We start from the raw sequence: 13,849 nt of genomic DNA on the forward strand, positions 1-13,849 counted from the left end.
GAGTCGACTTGTTAATAATTTGATGTTTTCGAGGATGAGAAGACATTTTGCCATGAACTGAATAAAAAGGGGGAAACGGAGGTACATGCCTCGTTTTTGGGGTCTCTCGTTTGCTTATTGTATCTTTGAACTTTTTGTTTCTAATTTTATCTTTTCGTTTTCCTTCTCCCACCTTCACATTTTCTACCTTTCATTTATATTATGTCTCATTCTAGCCTTTCCTTTACTTACCATTCTTTGCATGGGCTCTCACATTTACATTTGTTTTTTTCATAAATTTTCCATTTTTATTTTTAAAAACTTTTATCCCAGATTTTACAACTTTATTTACTGTAACCCTATGGAGAGTATTGATGTTGCTATCCTTAATTAAAGTTTTGTTTGATATATAACCATTATTTTAGCCGTAATATATAATGTCAAACTTATTATCGATACGATATAACCGTATTTACGACGCAGAGATAAATTTATGAAATTGGTGAAATAACTAAATACCATAAAAGAAGAGAAGAAGGATCAAAATGTGAAGCAAAATAAAAACTAAGATAAAAACACCTAAAATAAATATTCATTACTACCAACTATGATGGTATATAAATGTATTGAAATATCTACGCATACTTTTTGTATAAATATAATACATAATAAAAATCATAACATTGGACATCTATTAGATAAAAAATTAAAGTGATATTTAAGTACAAATTAATATTATATCAATACTTATTGTGAAAGATTGACTTGAACATTATACCATAACATACTATTTATAGTCAAATGGAAAGAGATTTTTCGGAGCCTCTACCTTTCCACAATTAGTTATAGTACTTCTTCTCATTCTCTTTTTCTCCCTCTCTCATTTTCCAACAGTACATATGTGTCAGTAGTAACACAATGATTTGTCACCATTAGCAGTAATTCTTATAATTGACACTACTCAAGATGGTCTATAATATTTCTAAGACTTTGTTTTATTATTTATTATTATAGCATTTAATAGTTTTTAGTTGTCTGAAACGTGTGGAACTTAATGTTGACTTATATACATAGTTGATTTAACAATGTATACATAAAAGTTAAATTTCATTTAAAAGTGCAACTGTTGAGTTTCTGCCCGGCTCTTAACTTGATATATTCATACTCATAATAATAAAATAATCAATTAAAAACAAGTGTATGTGAATGTATACTTGAGTAAAGATATTTTGTATTTGAATAGTACAGTGGTTGAGAAATGTTTTTATTATACTTGGAATTCGAGTATTTATGCATTATGGAACTCTGTTTTTGGGCTTTTGGGTTTTTGAACAAGTTTTTCTGTAAACTACAGACGCGTTTAATTTATGTATGATTTTGAAGTGTTTTAGGCTTTTTTCAGCGATTGCTTGTAAGGAAATGTTGAAAATGATTAACAAAGAATATTTATAAATTATATAATGTTATGTAAGAATAAATTGTTTTGCTGCTAACACTTTAAATGATAACGACAGTTAATTGTTTTATTTTATTTTGCAACACGGCATAAGTTATTTGTTTATATTTGTTATTGAAAATATTAATTAATAATAAGATAATATTAAAAAACCAAAGTTGTTGATGGTCACCGACGCCGTTCTAAGAATTGCTTGTCTGATGTGACAATGGGAAGGGACACATCACCCGTGCAACTGATGGCCGTCAGGGCTGAAAGCTGCTCAAGTGGGTACCACGAGCTCTTAGACGCGGCGTGGGTAGACACCCCCTGAGTGGACCGATGACATAGTGAAGGTCATGGGAAGTAGCTGGATGCGGGCAGCGCCAGACTGGTCATCGTGGTGATCTTCGGAGTAGTCTTATGCCTTGCAGTGGGCGTCTGTCGACTGATATCATGGTGATGATGATAAGTGGTTTATTTATGTGTGTAACTAAAGGATAAAATGAACTAAATAGTTTGGTTTATTGATTCGTTTAATTTTAGGGAAAGAATTTAAGAAGTTTATTAGAATCCAATTTATTTCACAGTTTTAATAATTTTCGTAACTATAACAGATGTAATTATATATATTCATATGTGATTTATGAATACTTGCGAAAATCATATTAAAATATTATTTTTCCGAAATTTATTTTAGGAAAAAATGTTTTGCTTTATTTCTCTGTTTACTTTATTTCGTAACAATAATAAAATATATTAGAATTGATTTATGAATTCTTACTACAATCATATTAAAATTATTACATTTTTCCGAAATTTACTTTAAAATAAGTATTGCCCTTGACAATTTTTTTTCATATATATTTTCTCGAAAATATTTACATAAACTGTTTTCGTAAGGTGTGTAATATTTACTTGTACAGATATGTGGACTTGACAAATAATTAAAATAAAAAAAATGTTTTGTAATGTACATAGTGGCCGTGTTGCTAGTAGCAATTGTTCATGTATCTTTTTTATCTATTTAAGTGTTGGCAGCAAAATAATGATTGTATTTATAATCTGTAATAAAGCGTGTGTGTGTGTGTTGTGTCGGCTAGCGGGCGCCACGCCGCCGGCCTCCCTGCGCGACTTCTCACGTAAGGACTTGTATTTGAATGTCTCAAAGCATGCCCATACCCTGCCACTCAATATTAATATCTACCGCTATGTACTTAACATTTAATTTTAAACATTTTAACTAATAATTTTAAAGTTTATAACCGAATTTATTTTCGAATTACGAACATTTCTTTTTAATCTATCAGTTATTCTAATTTTGCACATTTATATTTCTTTTTAATTTATTCGTTTTTCGAAATTTGCACGAATACATTTCTTATCGAATAATTACTTATTAGAATTTTTGTCGTGTACACGCCTATTAAACTTGTATTTTTTGGAATTTTGGCTGTGTACCTTTCTTTTAAAATTATTAATTGTTGCAATTTTGCACGACTATATTATTTCTTATAAAATTATTAGTTTTTGAAATTTTGGTCGTGTACATTTCTTATTAAATTATTAGTTTTTGAAATTTTTGGTTGTGTACATTTTTTATTAAATTATTAGTTTTTGGAATTTTGGACGTGTATATTTTTTTATTAAATTATTAGTTCCTAAAATTTTGGACGTGTACATTTCTAATTAAATTATTAGTTTTTGAAATTTTGAATGTGTACATTTCTTATTAAATTATTAGTTTTTGAAATTTTGGACGAGTACATTTCTTATTAAATTATTAGTTTTTGAAATTTTGGTCGTGTACATTTCTTATTAAATTATTAGTTTTTGAAATTTTGGTCGTGTACATTACTTATTACATTATTAGTTTTTAAAATTTTGGTTGTGTACATTTCTTATTAAATTATTAGTTTTTGAAATTTTGGACGTGTACATTTCTTATTAAATTATTAGTTTTTGAAATTTTGTACGTGTACATTTCTTATTAAATTATTAGTTTTTGAAATTTTGGTTGTGTACATTTTTTATTAAATTATTAGTTTTTGGAATTTTGGACGTGTATATTTCTTATTAAATTATTGGGTTTTGAAATTTTGTACGTGTACATTTCTTATTAAATTATTAGTCTTTGAAATTTTGGTTGTGTACATTTTTTATTAAATTATTAGTTTTTGGAATTTTGGACGTGTATATTTCTTATTAAATTATTGGGTTTTGAAATTTTGGACGTGTACATTTCTTATTAAATTATTAGTTTTTGAAATTTTGTACGTGTACATTTCTTATTAAATTATTAGTTTTTGAAATTTTGGTTGTGTACATTTTTTATTAAATTATTAGTTTTTGGAATTTTGGACGTGTATATTTCTTATTAAATTATTGGGTTTTGAAATTTTGGACGTGTACATTTCTTTTTAAATTATTGTTGTTCGAATTTTAATTCCGTGCATTTAATTTTAAATTAATTATTATTTATCTTAATAAAATATTCAATTTCCAAATTATACGCATGTCCTTTTATCCTTTAATTATTAGTTATTGGAATTTTGCACGTCTATATTTCTTTTCAATTGGTTCGTTGTTCGAATTTTGAATGTGTACATTTCTTTTTAAATTATCGTTTGAAAATCGAACGTGTATATTTTGTTTAATTTTATCGGTAACTTGCCTGATATTATTTTTATTGCTGTAAATACGAATTGTTAAATAAATGTAAGAGTTTAATGTGAATTTATTACCATGCTGACGGTGATTTAGCGGCGGTGACCACGTCGCCTGCACCGAGAGAGGCGCTGCGTAAGATTTACATTTCAATCCATGTTATATTTTACCGCATGGGTGTTTTTTTTATCTGTGGTATCATTTATACAGTTGCAAATTTAGCTGTGATGCAGATTTTTTAATTTTTTTTTACGTACTTTATATAGCTATGTATGTTTTTAAAATTTTACATAGTTTTTAGGTTATATTTAAGGATTTCGATACGAAAGTTTAACATGTCAACTAATGGCTTGTTTCTTCTTACTCTCTTTTGAAGTGGATAAGATTGCGGGCTGTTACATCTTTGTCGAAATTTCGCGGATACAGGGTGTTCCGCGAATAATAAATTAACAGCTTACTACCATTAAAAATCAAAGGAAACTAATCTTTGTGTTAATATATAACTTTTTTTTTAATTTTTTTCGCATGAAATGTTATTGTGTCTAACTATTAATGTTTTAGTTAATAAGTGATTATTAATAATTGTGTAAAGACATAAGGTATGTGAATATCTAATTATTAAACTATATATTTATTGTTTTTGTTCATATTATTATTCATTTGATATCATTGTCTAACAATTGGAAATTAAAATTAATTTGAATTCCCCCTATATTGACATCTTTCAACTTAAAGCTCCAAGGGTTTCTTACACTGATCTGTGAGTAGTCCACAAAAATACGAGACAAGTTTATTTTTGTCGTCACTTTCACAATAATAGAGAAACTAATTTCCAAGCTATTATTACCACTGCCATAGGTTTTTTACACAGTTTTGATTAATTATCTTTTTAAATTGATAAATTTATAATCAATGGAGTTTCTATACAACTGTGGGCAGCTGTCACTAGTAACTTTTATTGTATAAATTATTTATATTTTCCTTGTGTATCTGATATCATATGGAAATATTTTTGATTTTTTTAATTGTTATTCGCTTTGAACAATGAGTTGGCATATTTTTAGTTTTTTTTGGTTATTATCGAAAGAGGTTAGGTTGTTATAATTATAATAAATAAATGAACAACTTACAAAATAATAACTGCATTTACTGTACGTAATGCTGTAATTAAGTTTGATTATAGCTAATTACATATTCACATACCTAATGTCAATGTATTATCAACATACAAATTAAGTTTATTTGAAAACAAAATACGAAATGTTTGCTTTGATCGCATAAAATTATAAAAAAATGTACTCTTTCTGAAATAATTATTGAAATGACCTGTAAGAGTAAAACTAGACATTCACAATAATGCGCACCAGTGTTATGTGACTGGTGAATAGTCAGTAGTTAGATGCAAAATTATGATTTGCCTGTTCATCATAATATAATAAAAATAAAATAAAGGGGTGAATGTGTAACATTTGCTGTCGTATAATGTATGGTATACCCTATCCAAAAAATCAATTGTTTTACAAATAATCCTGTAATGATAGTATAGTAAGAAAAAGCGTTTTTAAAATTCAAATTACTACGTATTAAAATTAATTATCGTGTCCTTAGACGATCATACCGACGGGCATAGTACAAAATATGCATATAATAAAACGAACGAAATTGTAGATCTCATATTTATTTATTCACAGATGGTATTACGTAATGGTACAGGCAACACCGCGTGTGTAATACTCTGACACTAGTTTTTTAATTTTTTTAATGTAGTCATTTAAAAATTCAAATATCGAATGCGAATTTTCCAAGGAAATTTTTGACGAGAATATTTGTTTATGTAACTTTAATCGTTTGACAGTTATCTAAAAAAACTCTTACGCATTCAATAAGTGCTATAGATAATATAGATATATAAAAGAATTTTTTTAAAATTTTTAACCTATGAAATTGAAAAAATTGTTGAAATTAAAATAAAATAGATTATTTTTTGACTTTATTGCTTTTAAAAGCCAAAATGTTTTATTTGGCGGATTTTTACTTAAAACTTGAATAATTATTTTTGGAACAAAAGTATTTAAAAAAATAATAAGTCAAATATTTGCTCACGCGCAGATATACAGATTTGTACCGAAATGACAGCGCGATAGCGCAGCTTAGTTTGTTTGGTTTTGATATTCGAAAGCGATATCAAACGCGTAAAAAAAATTTCATATTTGTGTTATAAATATACCTTCAACCAGTTATACATATTTTAGCTTCATTAGCTTACTTGCTGCAACTTTATTTTGCTGGCAATATTTGTTTTTTTTTTTAGTAGTTTGGTAACTTTTTTATACGATGATTTACAGAGGAGACTCCTGTGAAGGTGGCTTCCGGTGTGGCCGCCGGAGAGGTGAATGAAGCTCTGCAGCACCAGATCAAAGTGTTGAGTTGGTGAGTGCAGTTTAAATATAGTTTTGAAAAATATCTTAGTGTTCCCCTTATGAGACGTGGGACATGCGCCTTATAGTTTCCGGTAATAAGTTTCTCAGGTTTATTTTTTTATTAACATTTATCCTTCTTTCTCTTTCATAGTATCTTTCATGCTTTTTCTTTCTTTCATCCGTCATAAAGTTTTCACTGCATAAGCATTATTGTCATTCAAGCATCACCTTTCATCCTTCTACATTCCCAAAGTATCACAGATTATTTATCACGTTATTGTTGCCCAGTAGTCCGGTTTGCCCACTATTTACTTCTGCCCCAACTTGGCAAAATGGGAACGAGGTCAAAAAACGAATAAGACACAATCATATGTGATATAATATAATATGCGAGGGTATGTGTGCAGGACGGTGGAACGAGAACGAGCAGCTAGAGTTGCAGCATGTAGACGAGCAGAGCGCGGGGCAACGAGGGCGCTTCGCCCCCTGCAGCACCCTGCAGCCCCCGCCGCTGCCGCACGCCGTCACGCCGCCCATCAGCTGGAGCGCAGCCTTGCGCAACTGCAGACGGTAACAACTAACAACCACTTAATCATTGTTAACCTCACCACATTGTATATAATCATATTTCTGTGCTAATTTTAATGTCCACAGTGGCACGACTATTATCCTAGCCACCACTCGTAAAATGTTAATTAATAAAATCAGTCCTTAGTAACAGGTGGCGCAAAAGTAATACTGTAATGTGAATGCGTCTAAATTTTTACAAAGGGCCCCAAAATTCACTGTAAATATTAAGATACGTTCACACTATGACATTTTTTAATGCTCCTCTCCGCTATTGGGGACCTCTCGTTCCCCTATCTCGTGTGGGACAGGGACTTTTTATTTCAAATAATTTATTCATATAATTTTTTATTATTATCATTCTCCTCTTTCATGTATCATATTATCTGTCGTACTGTTTCTTTCGTTCTACAATTTTCCCAGTCTTTCTCTTTTATTCCATTAGCCATACATCAATCCTCAACCACTTCTTCTTATTCGAGGTTTCCTTACAATTTTATTTATTTCACATTTTACATTTTTTTTGCAACATTACATTTATTGTTCGTATATTTAACACATATTTTCTTTATAATTATCATATTATATTACACTGTTTATTGCACTGTTTTTGGTTACAACTTTATTTATTTTCTTTCTTTATTTTAGTGTTTAGTTTACTCTTTGTCTATTATTGTTTTATTTTTACCTGTTGCATATATCACCACCTTCCTGCAGTAGCTGAGGAAGCATTTTCTTTCCCCTTTTTCTTGCATGATGGCCGAGATATTCCTTTCCTCTATCTTTTTGCCCATCCGGCACTCGGAATCCGCACGCAGTCTTCCGAACGCCGGAGAGTGGGCCACAATGTAGACCACCACTATGACATTAATTTTGCATCACCTGTTATGTAAAGCCATGTTCACAGTGACCCTATAAAAGCATGTTTTCGACTCGATATACTAACATAAAGTATTTACATATTACAATCTTAACAGATGTAATTGTATTTTTATATAAATGCGCGCAAAACAGACGACACCCTGGTTAAGTGACTTGACGTTGTTGTATATTGTACGAGTTATTCTTAGTGTTCTGATATGAAAACAAATATTTATTCTTTCGAACAGGCTCTATCTGAAACACAATTTATTAATATAATAAACATTTAAATATGTCTTTAATATATAATAATGCCAGGTTTAAATGTACATTTCTATAAGAAGAACCCAACAAGAAACTCGATATTTCCTCTTTTAACACTAAGTTTACAATTTTTGAATGTACAATATGAATTTAAAATTGCTTTAGGGATTTATTATAGATGCGCATGCCTTGTCAAAAACTAGGTGTTACAAGCTTATTTTTCCTTTTAATATTAAAATATTATACACCAATACCTCACTTTGCGTCGGGGTTACGTTCCAAAAAAGCACGACGTAAATTGAAAAGCCGCAAAGTGAATTAAGTTTTTCTATAGCAAACCATGTAAAGATCGAAGTTCCAAGGTCACGTAAATACTACTTTTTAAAAAGAAAATTGAACAAAGTAAACATTTAAAAAACAAAAATAACTCTGCCAATAAATAAATTGGAATAATATTTACCTTTTTTGTAACAAGAAACAAAACGTAAAAATTTATTATTCTCTCTTAAAAAAGAACAACACATTACGTAATTGAAACTAAACTAAAATTAGCAAAACAAAGTGAAAATAAAACTGCATTAAAATTGCGTTGATTTTTAGTTAGAAAGGGAATCCCCGAGTTTTGATGGCATGGCGCTATTAGAAACAAAAGTGTTGCCATCTTTTAGAAAAAAAGAAAGTTAAAAAAATACTGAACCCAAAACAACGCAATCTCGAAAATCTAACGACGCACAGTGAAAATTAGTACTAATTAAGCAGCGACGCAACTGCGAAAAAAACGCAAAACGAAACGACGCAAAGCGAGGTATTAGTGTATTTAGTTTATAACAGTATTCTTGCTACTGTGACCAATGGAAATAACACTAAATTACTGTAATATATCGTCATTCTCAACATTTAAATGTTTAAGGAGCCAATGTCCAGCAGTGGAAGTCTGGAATGATGATGATCATAATTAATAACAGATTGAAAGCAACCTACGTATTAAACATTGAATATATTGCAGGAGTGGACACTGTTCGTGGCACGTTCAGGGCTGGTGAAGTTCCCCGAGGACCCGGCGAAGTACGCTAAAGCCTTGCAACAGCATAAGGAGAGGCAGCGGGAGATACGTCGCGACCTGGAGGTAGGCACCGCTACCTTTAATAGCTGGCATATTCAGGATCAAATAGTTGGACCGTCTACTTGGTCAAGATCGCGGGAAGTAGCTGAAGATGGGCTGCACAAGCTATCGTAGCAATCTTTAAATGAAGTCTATGTTGTGAAGTGAGAGTCCATTTTATGATATGATGATTCACAATACCAAAAGACGTGACTTTAGCACGAATATTATGTGCGGGTGCCAAGTCCTCCGCGTTGTAGCGAGAGGGGTCGGCGGTCTGGGCCTTGCAATGTAATCGCCTTCTACTCAACTGACCAAACCTCCTCCCCCTACTTACTGCATATTAAACTTAATTATGCTTTACTATTTACTCTTGACCATGGTCGCACAGACTTATTAAGACTAGGGGCCACTCGGGCAAATCATAAACTGATGGCGGGCCGGCCGCCAAAAGTATAGGTAATTATTTTTTTTTGGTTTTATTCTGGAATAGAATTCAATATAATTCGAATGTACGAGAGTATTATTTTTGGTGTCGGCGGGCCACCAGTATTCGACCGGCGGGCCGCGGTCTGCGCATCCATGGTCTAGACTTTGTATTGCCTGACAGGACAGGACATTTTAACATTTTTCATTGTGATGCTGTTATACAGGGTTACTGGAAATAGTGTAAGAGTTTTATATAATGTAAAAATATGTAAAAATAATATACCTGTAATGTATATATGTATATATATATCTCGTTTGTCACCAAAAAACTTTAAATTTTTTAAATCTATTTCCAATCATCCTGTATAATTAATTAAGTAAGATTCATACTTACTGTTGGCGAGATATAGGTAGATGTGAAAGCTTGTCCCCTGCTCGCATAGCAACTCAAACTTTTATAATATCAGATTTCAAATAATATTATTGTTACTAATCTTCGCGTCCCCAGGAGCGGCTGACGGCATTGCAGATGGAAGCACGCAACCTGCTTCTCCTCCACCGACCCTGGAGGTGCGTGGAGGCTGACTTTGCAGAGTTCCCGGCGCCCGAGCTGGCTGCTGTGAGTAAATTCACTAATCAACAACTGTTTTAATTTTCTACAATTGACAATTACTTTTTTTTAAATCAAACCAACAAACACTCAATATACAGCCTTCTTAATCTTACACGCTATAAGATCCAGAGCCTCACAACTCTCGTTGAACGGTGCCCCCCGCGACACTAACGACCTCTTCTATAACCTTTTCCAAAAGAATGATATAATGATACTCTACATAAACAACACTTGCAAATGTACCCTAACACGAGTACTTAATTTTAATCGTTGCTAATATATTGGTTTCACTATTACCTTCACAATTTTTTGGTTAATATTCTTCCATAACAGCATTTTCGTATCGAAACAAAAATATGAAATAAAAAAGTTACGGGATTAGTTTTTTTTATGTACAGGATTGTTATATGTGTGAAAGATTTAATCGAGTGAATGTAAATCACATTTTTCAAAAAAAAAGTATTAGAACTTATTTTTTATTTATGTAAAAAGTTATTACTCATACTATTTATTATCTTGTAATGCGTCAGGCCAATAACTGTAGAACAAAGTCTGCTGGGACAGATAGTAAACAATAATAAATAATATAAGTAATATTTAGTTACACGAGTTTTGTAAATGATTTTTCTTATTATATTATCATAACACTATATTATATTGAATGAATTATACTTGACTAAGAAAGAGGGTGAAATATCATGGTTTCTATCCCGAAAACAAGATAGAGTATATAAATAAATGTGACAGCTATTTTATTACTCTTCATGTCCAATGTTGGGCATAGGTATCTAATAGATTCAGGCGTTACCTTACGGAAGTCCATCCTAAGTAAGAAAGCACTGCACTTTATTGCACAACTGCTGCTGCATAGCGGAATTAGCTATATATTAGTCCCTTTGATTTATGAATTATACCAAACATTATCTTTTATACTTATAACCTATCACCCTGTAGGTTACTGTGTAGATATATAACTTAATTACAACATTGTTTGCAGGCGATTTCTCCTAAAACGATAGACGTGGGTACTCTGCGATACCCAGCCTCTGGTACGGCAGACGAAGAGACGATCTACGTGACTCCCACACAGCTCGCCAAGTGAGTAGTGTGATCATTTATGTAGCGTCATCATCATCACCATTATTTTCATTTTAGTCATAGAATGTTCCTTGTTAGAAATGTGCCTATATAGATTTTGGGTGGATCTTCCTTTTTTAAAATAATGTATTAGGAGAACCGGAAAGTAATGTCATTATCTTGAGTTAAATTCACACGACTACATTTTTAACAAGTTTTTATTTCTAACACAGTGTACTGTGGTAAGACATGCATCTGTAGGGTAGTGTTTGATTTTATTTGAACATTTATTTATTTATTTTTATTTTGTGTGAAAATTGAAACAAATGTATAAGGGGGACCGGAAAGTAATGTCGTTTCTGTCGACATATTTTACAGAAAAACCGGTTGATTTGTTACCGCTCCGGCATTGAACATATGTATACTAGATGGCAAAAGGTTGTTGATAACGAAGGTGAATATATTGTTGATTAGAAATAAAAATTTGTTAAAAATGTAGTCGTGCGAATTTAACTTGAGAAAGCGACATTACTTTCCGGTCCCCCTAATATGTTATTTATAAAAAAAAAACCTTGTTACGACATATTTACTCAATTCGATTGCAAGTGATTCTAAAGATGGTGAAAGGGCTGACACTAGTAGCGACGATAGCATTATTAAAACTGATCAAAGAAAAAGATAGATTTTAATTTTCAAAGAAAAAAAAATAAAATTTCTTTATAATACGAAAATATTTATAAAAAATGATTGTTATTTGTCTAAATGAGAGTGTTTTACTTGTCAACATCGAGTCAAAATATTTGTGACAGTCCTTGTGCGTTCCTGCGAGAATTGTTTAGCAGTCGAATGGTTAAATATTTCATATTGTTTTTCGTTATAATATTGTAATAAATGTTAATCTTGTACCAGGTTAAGGGAGCTGGTCACAGAGTTGCAGTCAGAAGATGTAAAGCTCGAGTTGGCGCCACTTGGGGACTCAGTATGCGCGGCTTAAGCACCTTATCACGACGGAATAAGGCTCAAAATGCAATGCAAATTTATACATTGAAATCCATTCATACTTCCTTTATATTTAAAGTATCCGCTTTTATGAATTTTTTTAACTATAAGACGCACTTTTTCATATTTTTCAAATAATTATTTAATTTGAACATTTCTGCTGTCAATATCATGTCAGGAAAAGATCCAGTGAACGCCCTTGGGGCACCCTTTCAGTATAGTTATTGTAAAATGTAGGTATTTAGTGCTCATCTCAAACCATATGAATACTAAGGGAGGAACTGATTTTACCATGAAAACTTTTTTTATGTTTTGATTGATCAAAACAACTCGTTGTTTTTATTTAAAAGTATTATAATATTTCCAAGTATTTATTGAAATACGTTTGTAGGCAGCTGTGTACGATTTACAAATGAATTAAAAAGTGATCAAACTTTAAGGTTTTATTCGAAAAACAAATCATCAAGGCTTCAAAAAATTAGTTAATATTGCAACCGTGTACAATTTTACTCCTAAGTGATTTCTCCGATATAAATTTAAGTTCATCAAACAAAAACTGGTAAAAAATCCTATTATAATGTGAAGGTTTTTAAGTGATAATTAAGCTTGGGATTCAACTGTTCCACAACTGCACTACCACAAAAAAGTGCGAGTTTTGTTGTAACGTTGCATGTTCATCAAAATTTTAACAAAAAATTTAAATGTAGTGTAACGTTGCATGTTCAAAATTTTAACAAAAAATATAAATGGAAGAAATGTCACATCATTTGTAATGCAGTAAGTTAAAAAGTTTTTTACACGGTACCAATATTGTTATTCGCTCAGCGGAGCTTTTCTTATAATAGACATTCCAATGCACCCGCGCGCCATCTAGAGAAGTTTAGATCTATTGCCCGGGAGAAGGACCCTGGCCTCGGTCACCTGGTCTAGGTGACTTCTCTTGCGCAGACGCACTATCTCTGTGTCGGTTGCGTTCACCAGCTATGTAACGTCTCACGCGCAGGGGATAATTGGAATTTTCCCTAGAAATACTCGTCCCGGTTCTGAAACTTTCTCGTAGCATCTTTAACCTCGCATCCCCGTACCGACCTGCTGCCGCCTGACCAGTCCTGGGAAATATGAGTGCTTACCACCATCACGGGAGTACCGATCTGCGGTGTAAAATCAGACCAGGCCTTTTGACCTACTACCCTTTTATTTTAAATTTTTTTTTTCGCCACATCATGTGGACTTTTCTCAGATCGAAGTGCGATTTAGAACCCTCTCCTAACTTTTGTATGAAGGATACCATTATAGGCCAGTTCAGTCTGATTCCAATTGGTATTAAATTGTTCTTGGCATTTTTCTCGGGACATATACAGGTGGTCAGTTTTTTTTAAATACTACCAAGTGATCTTCTTTCCCATCTCGTTAATTGCAATAGTATATTCGAGTTA

At 31.7% G+C, this 13,849-nt stretch overlaps 1 protein-coding gene across 1 annotated transcript in view; it reads left to right on the forward strand.

Annotated features, from left to right (window-relative positions):
- The window catches only part of DCTN1-p150 (dynactin subunit 1), a 53,231-nt gene extending 40,502 nt beyond the window's left edge, over positions 1-12,729 (forward strand). The window contains exons 25-32 of the mRNA XM_068769734.1: positions 2,518-2,556; positions 4,178-4,216; positions 6,427-6,511; positions 6,909-7,071; positions 9,200-9,319; positions 10,233-10,343; positions 11,335-11,435; positions 12,324-12,729. Coding sequence (XP_068625835.1) covers positions 2,518-2,556; positions 4,178-4,216; positions 6,427-6,511; positions 6,909-7,071; positions 9,200-9,319; positions 10,233-10,343; positions 11,335-11,435; positions 12,324-12,408 — 743 coding nt within the window. The 3' untranslated portion in view covers positions 12,409-12,729. The remainder of the gene's footprint in view (positions 1-2,517; positions 2,557-4,177; positions 4,217-6,426; positions 6,512-6,908; positions 7,072-9,199; positions 9,320-10,232; positions 10,344-11,334; positions 11,436-12,323) is intronic.
- Positions 12,730-13,849: the final 1,120 nt, after the last annotated feature.

The sequence above is a fragment of the Battus philenor genome, unplaced genomic scaffold (assembly GCF_028537555.1).
Source record: "Battus philenor isolate CCGP_79_NKW_IND1 unplaced genomic scaffold, ilBatPhil1.0.hap1 SCAF_29, whole genome shotgun sequence".
NCBI classification, from domain to species: Eukaryota; Metazoa; Arthropoda; class Insecta; order Lepidoptera; family Papilionidae; genus Battus; species Battus philenor.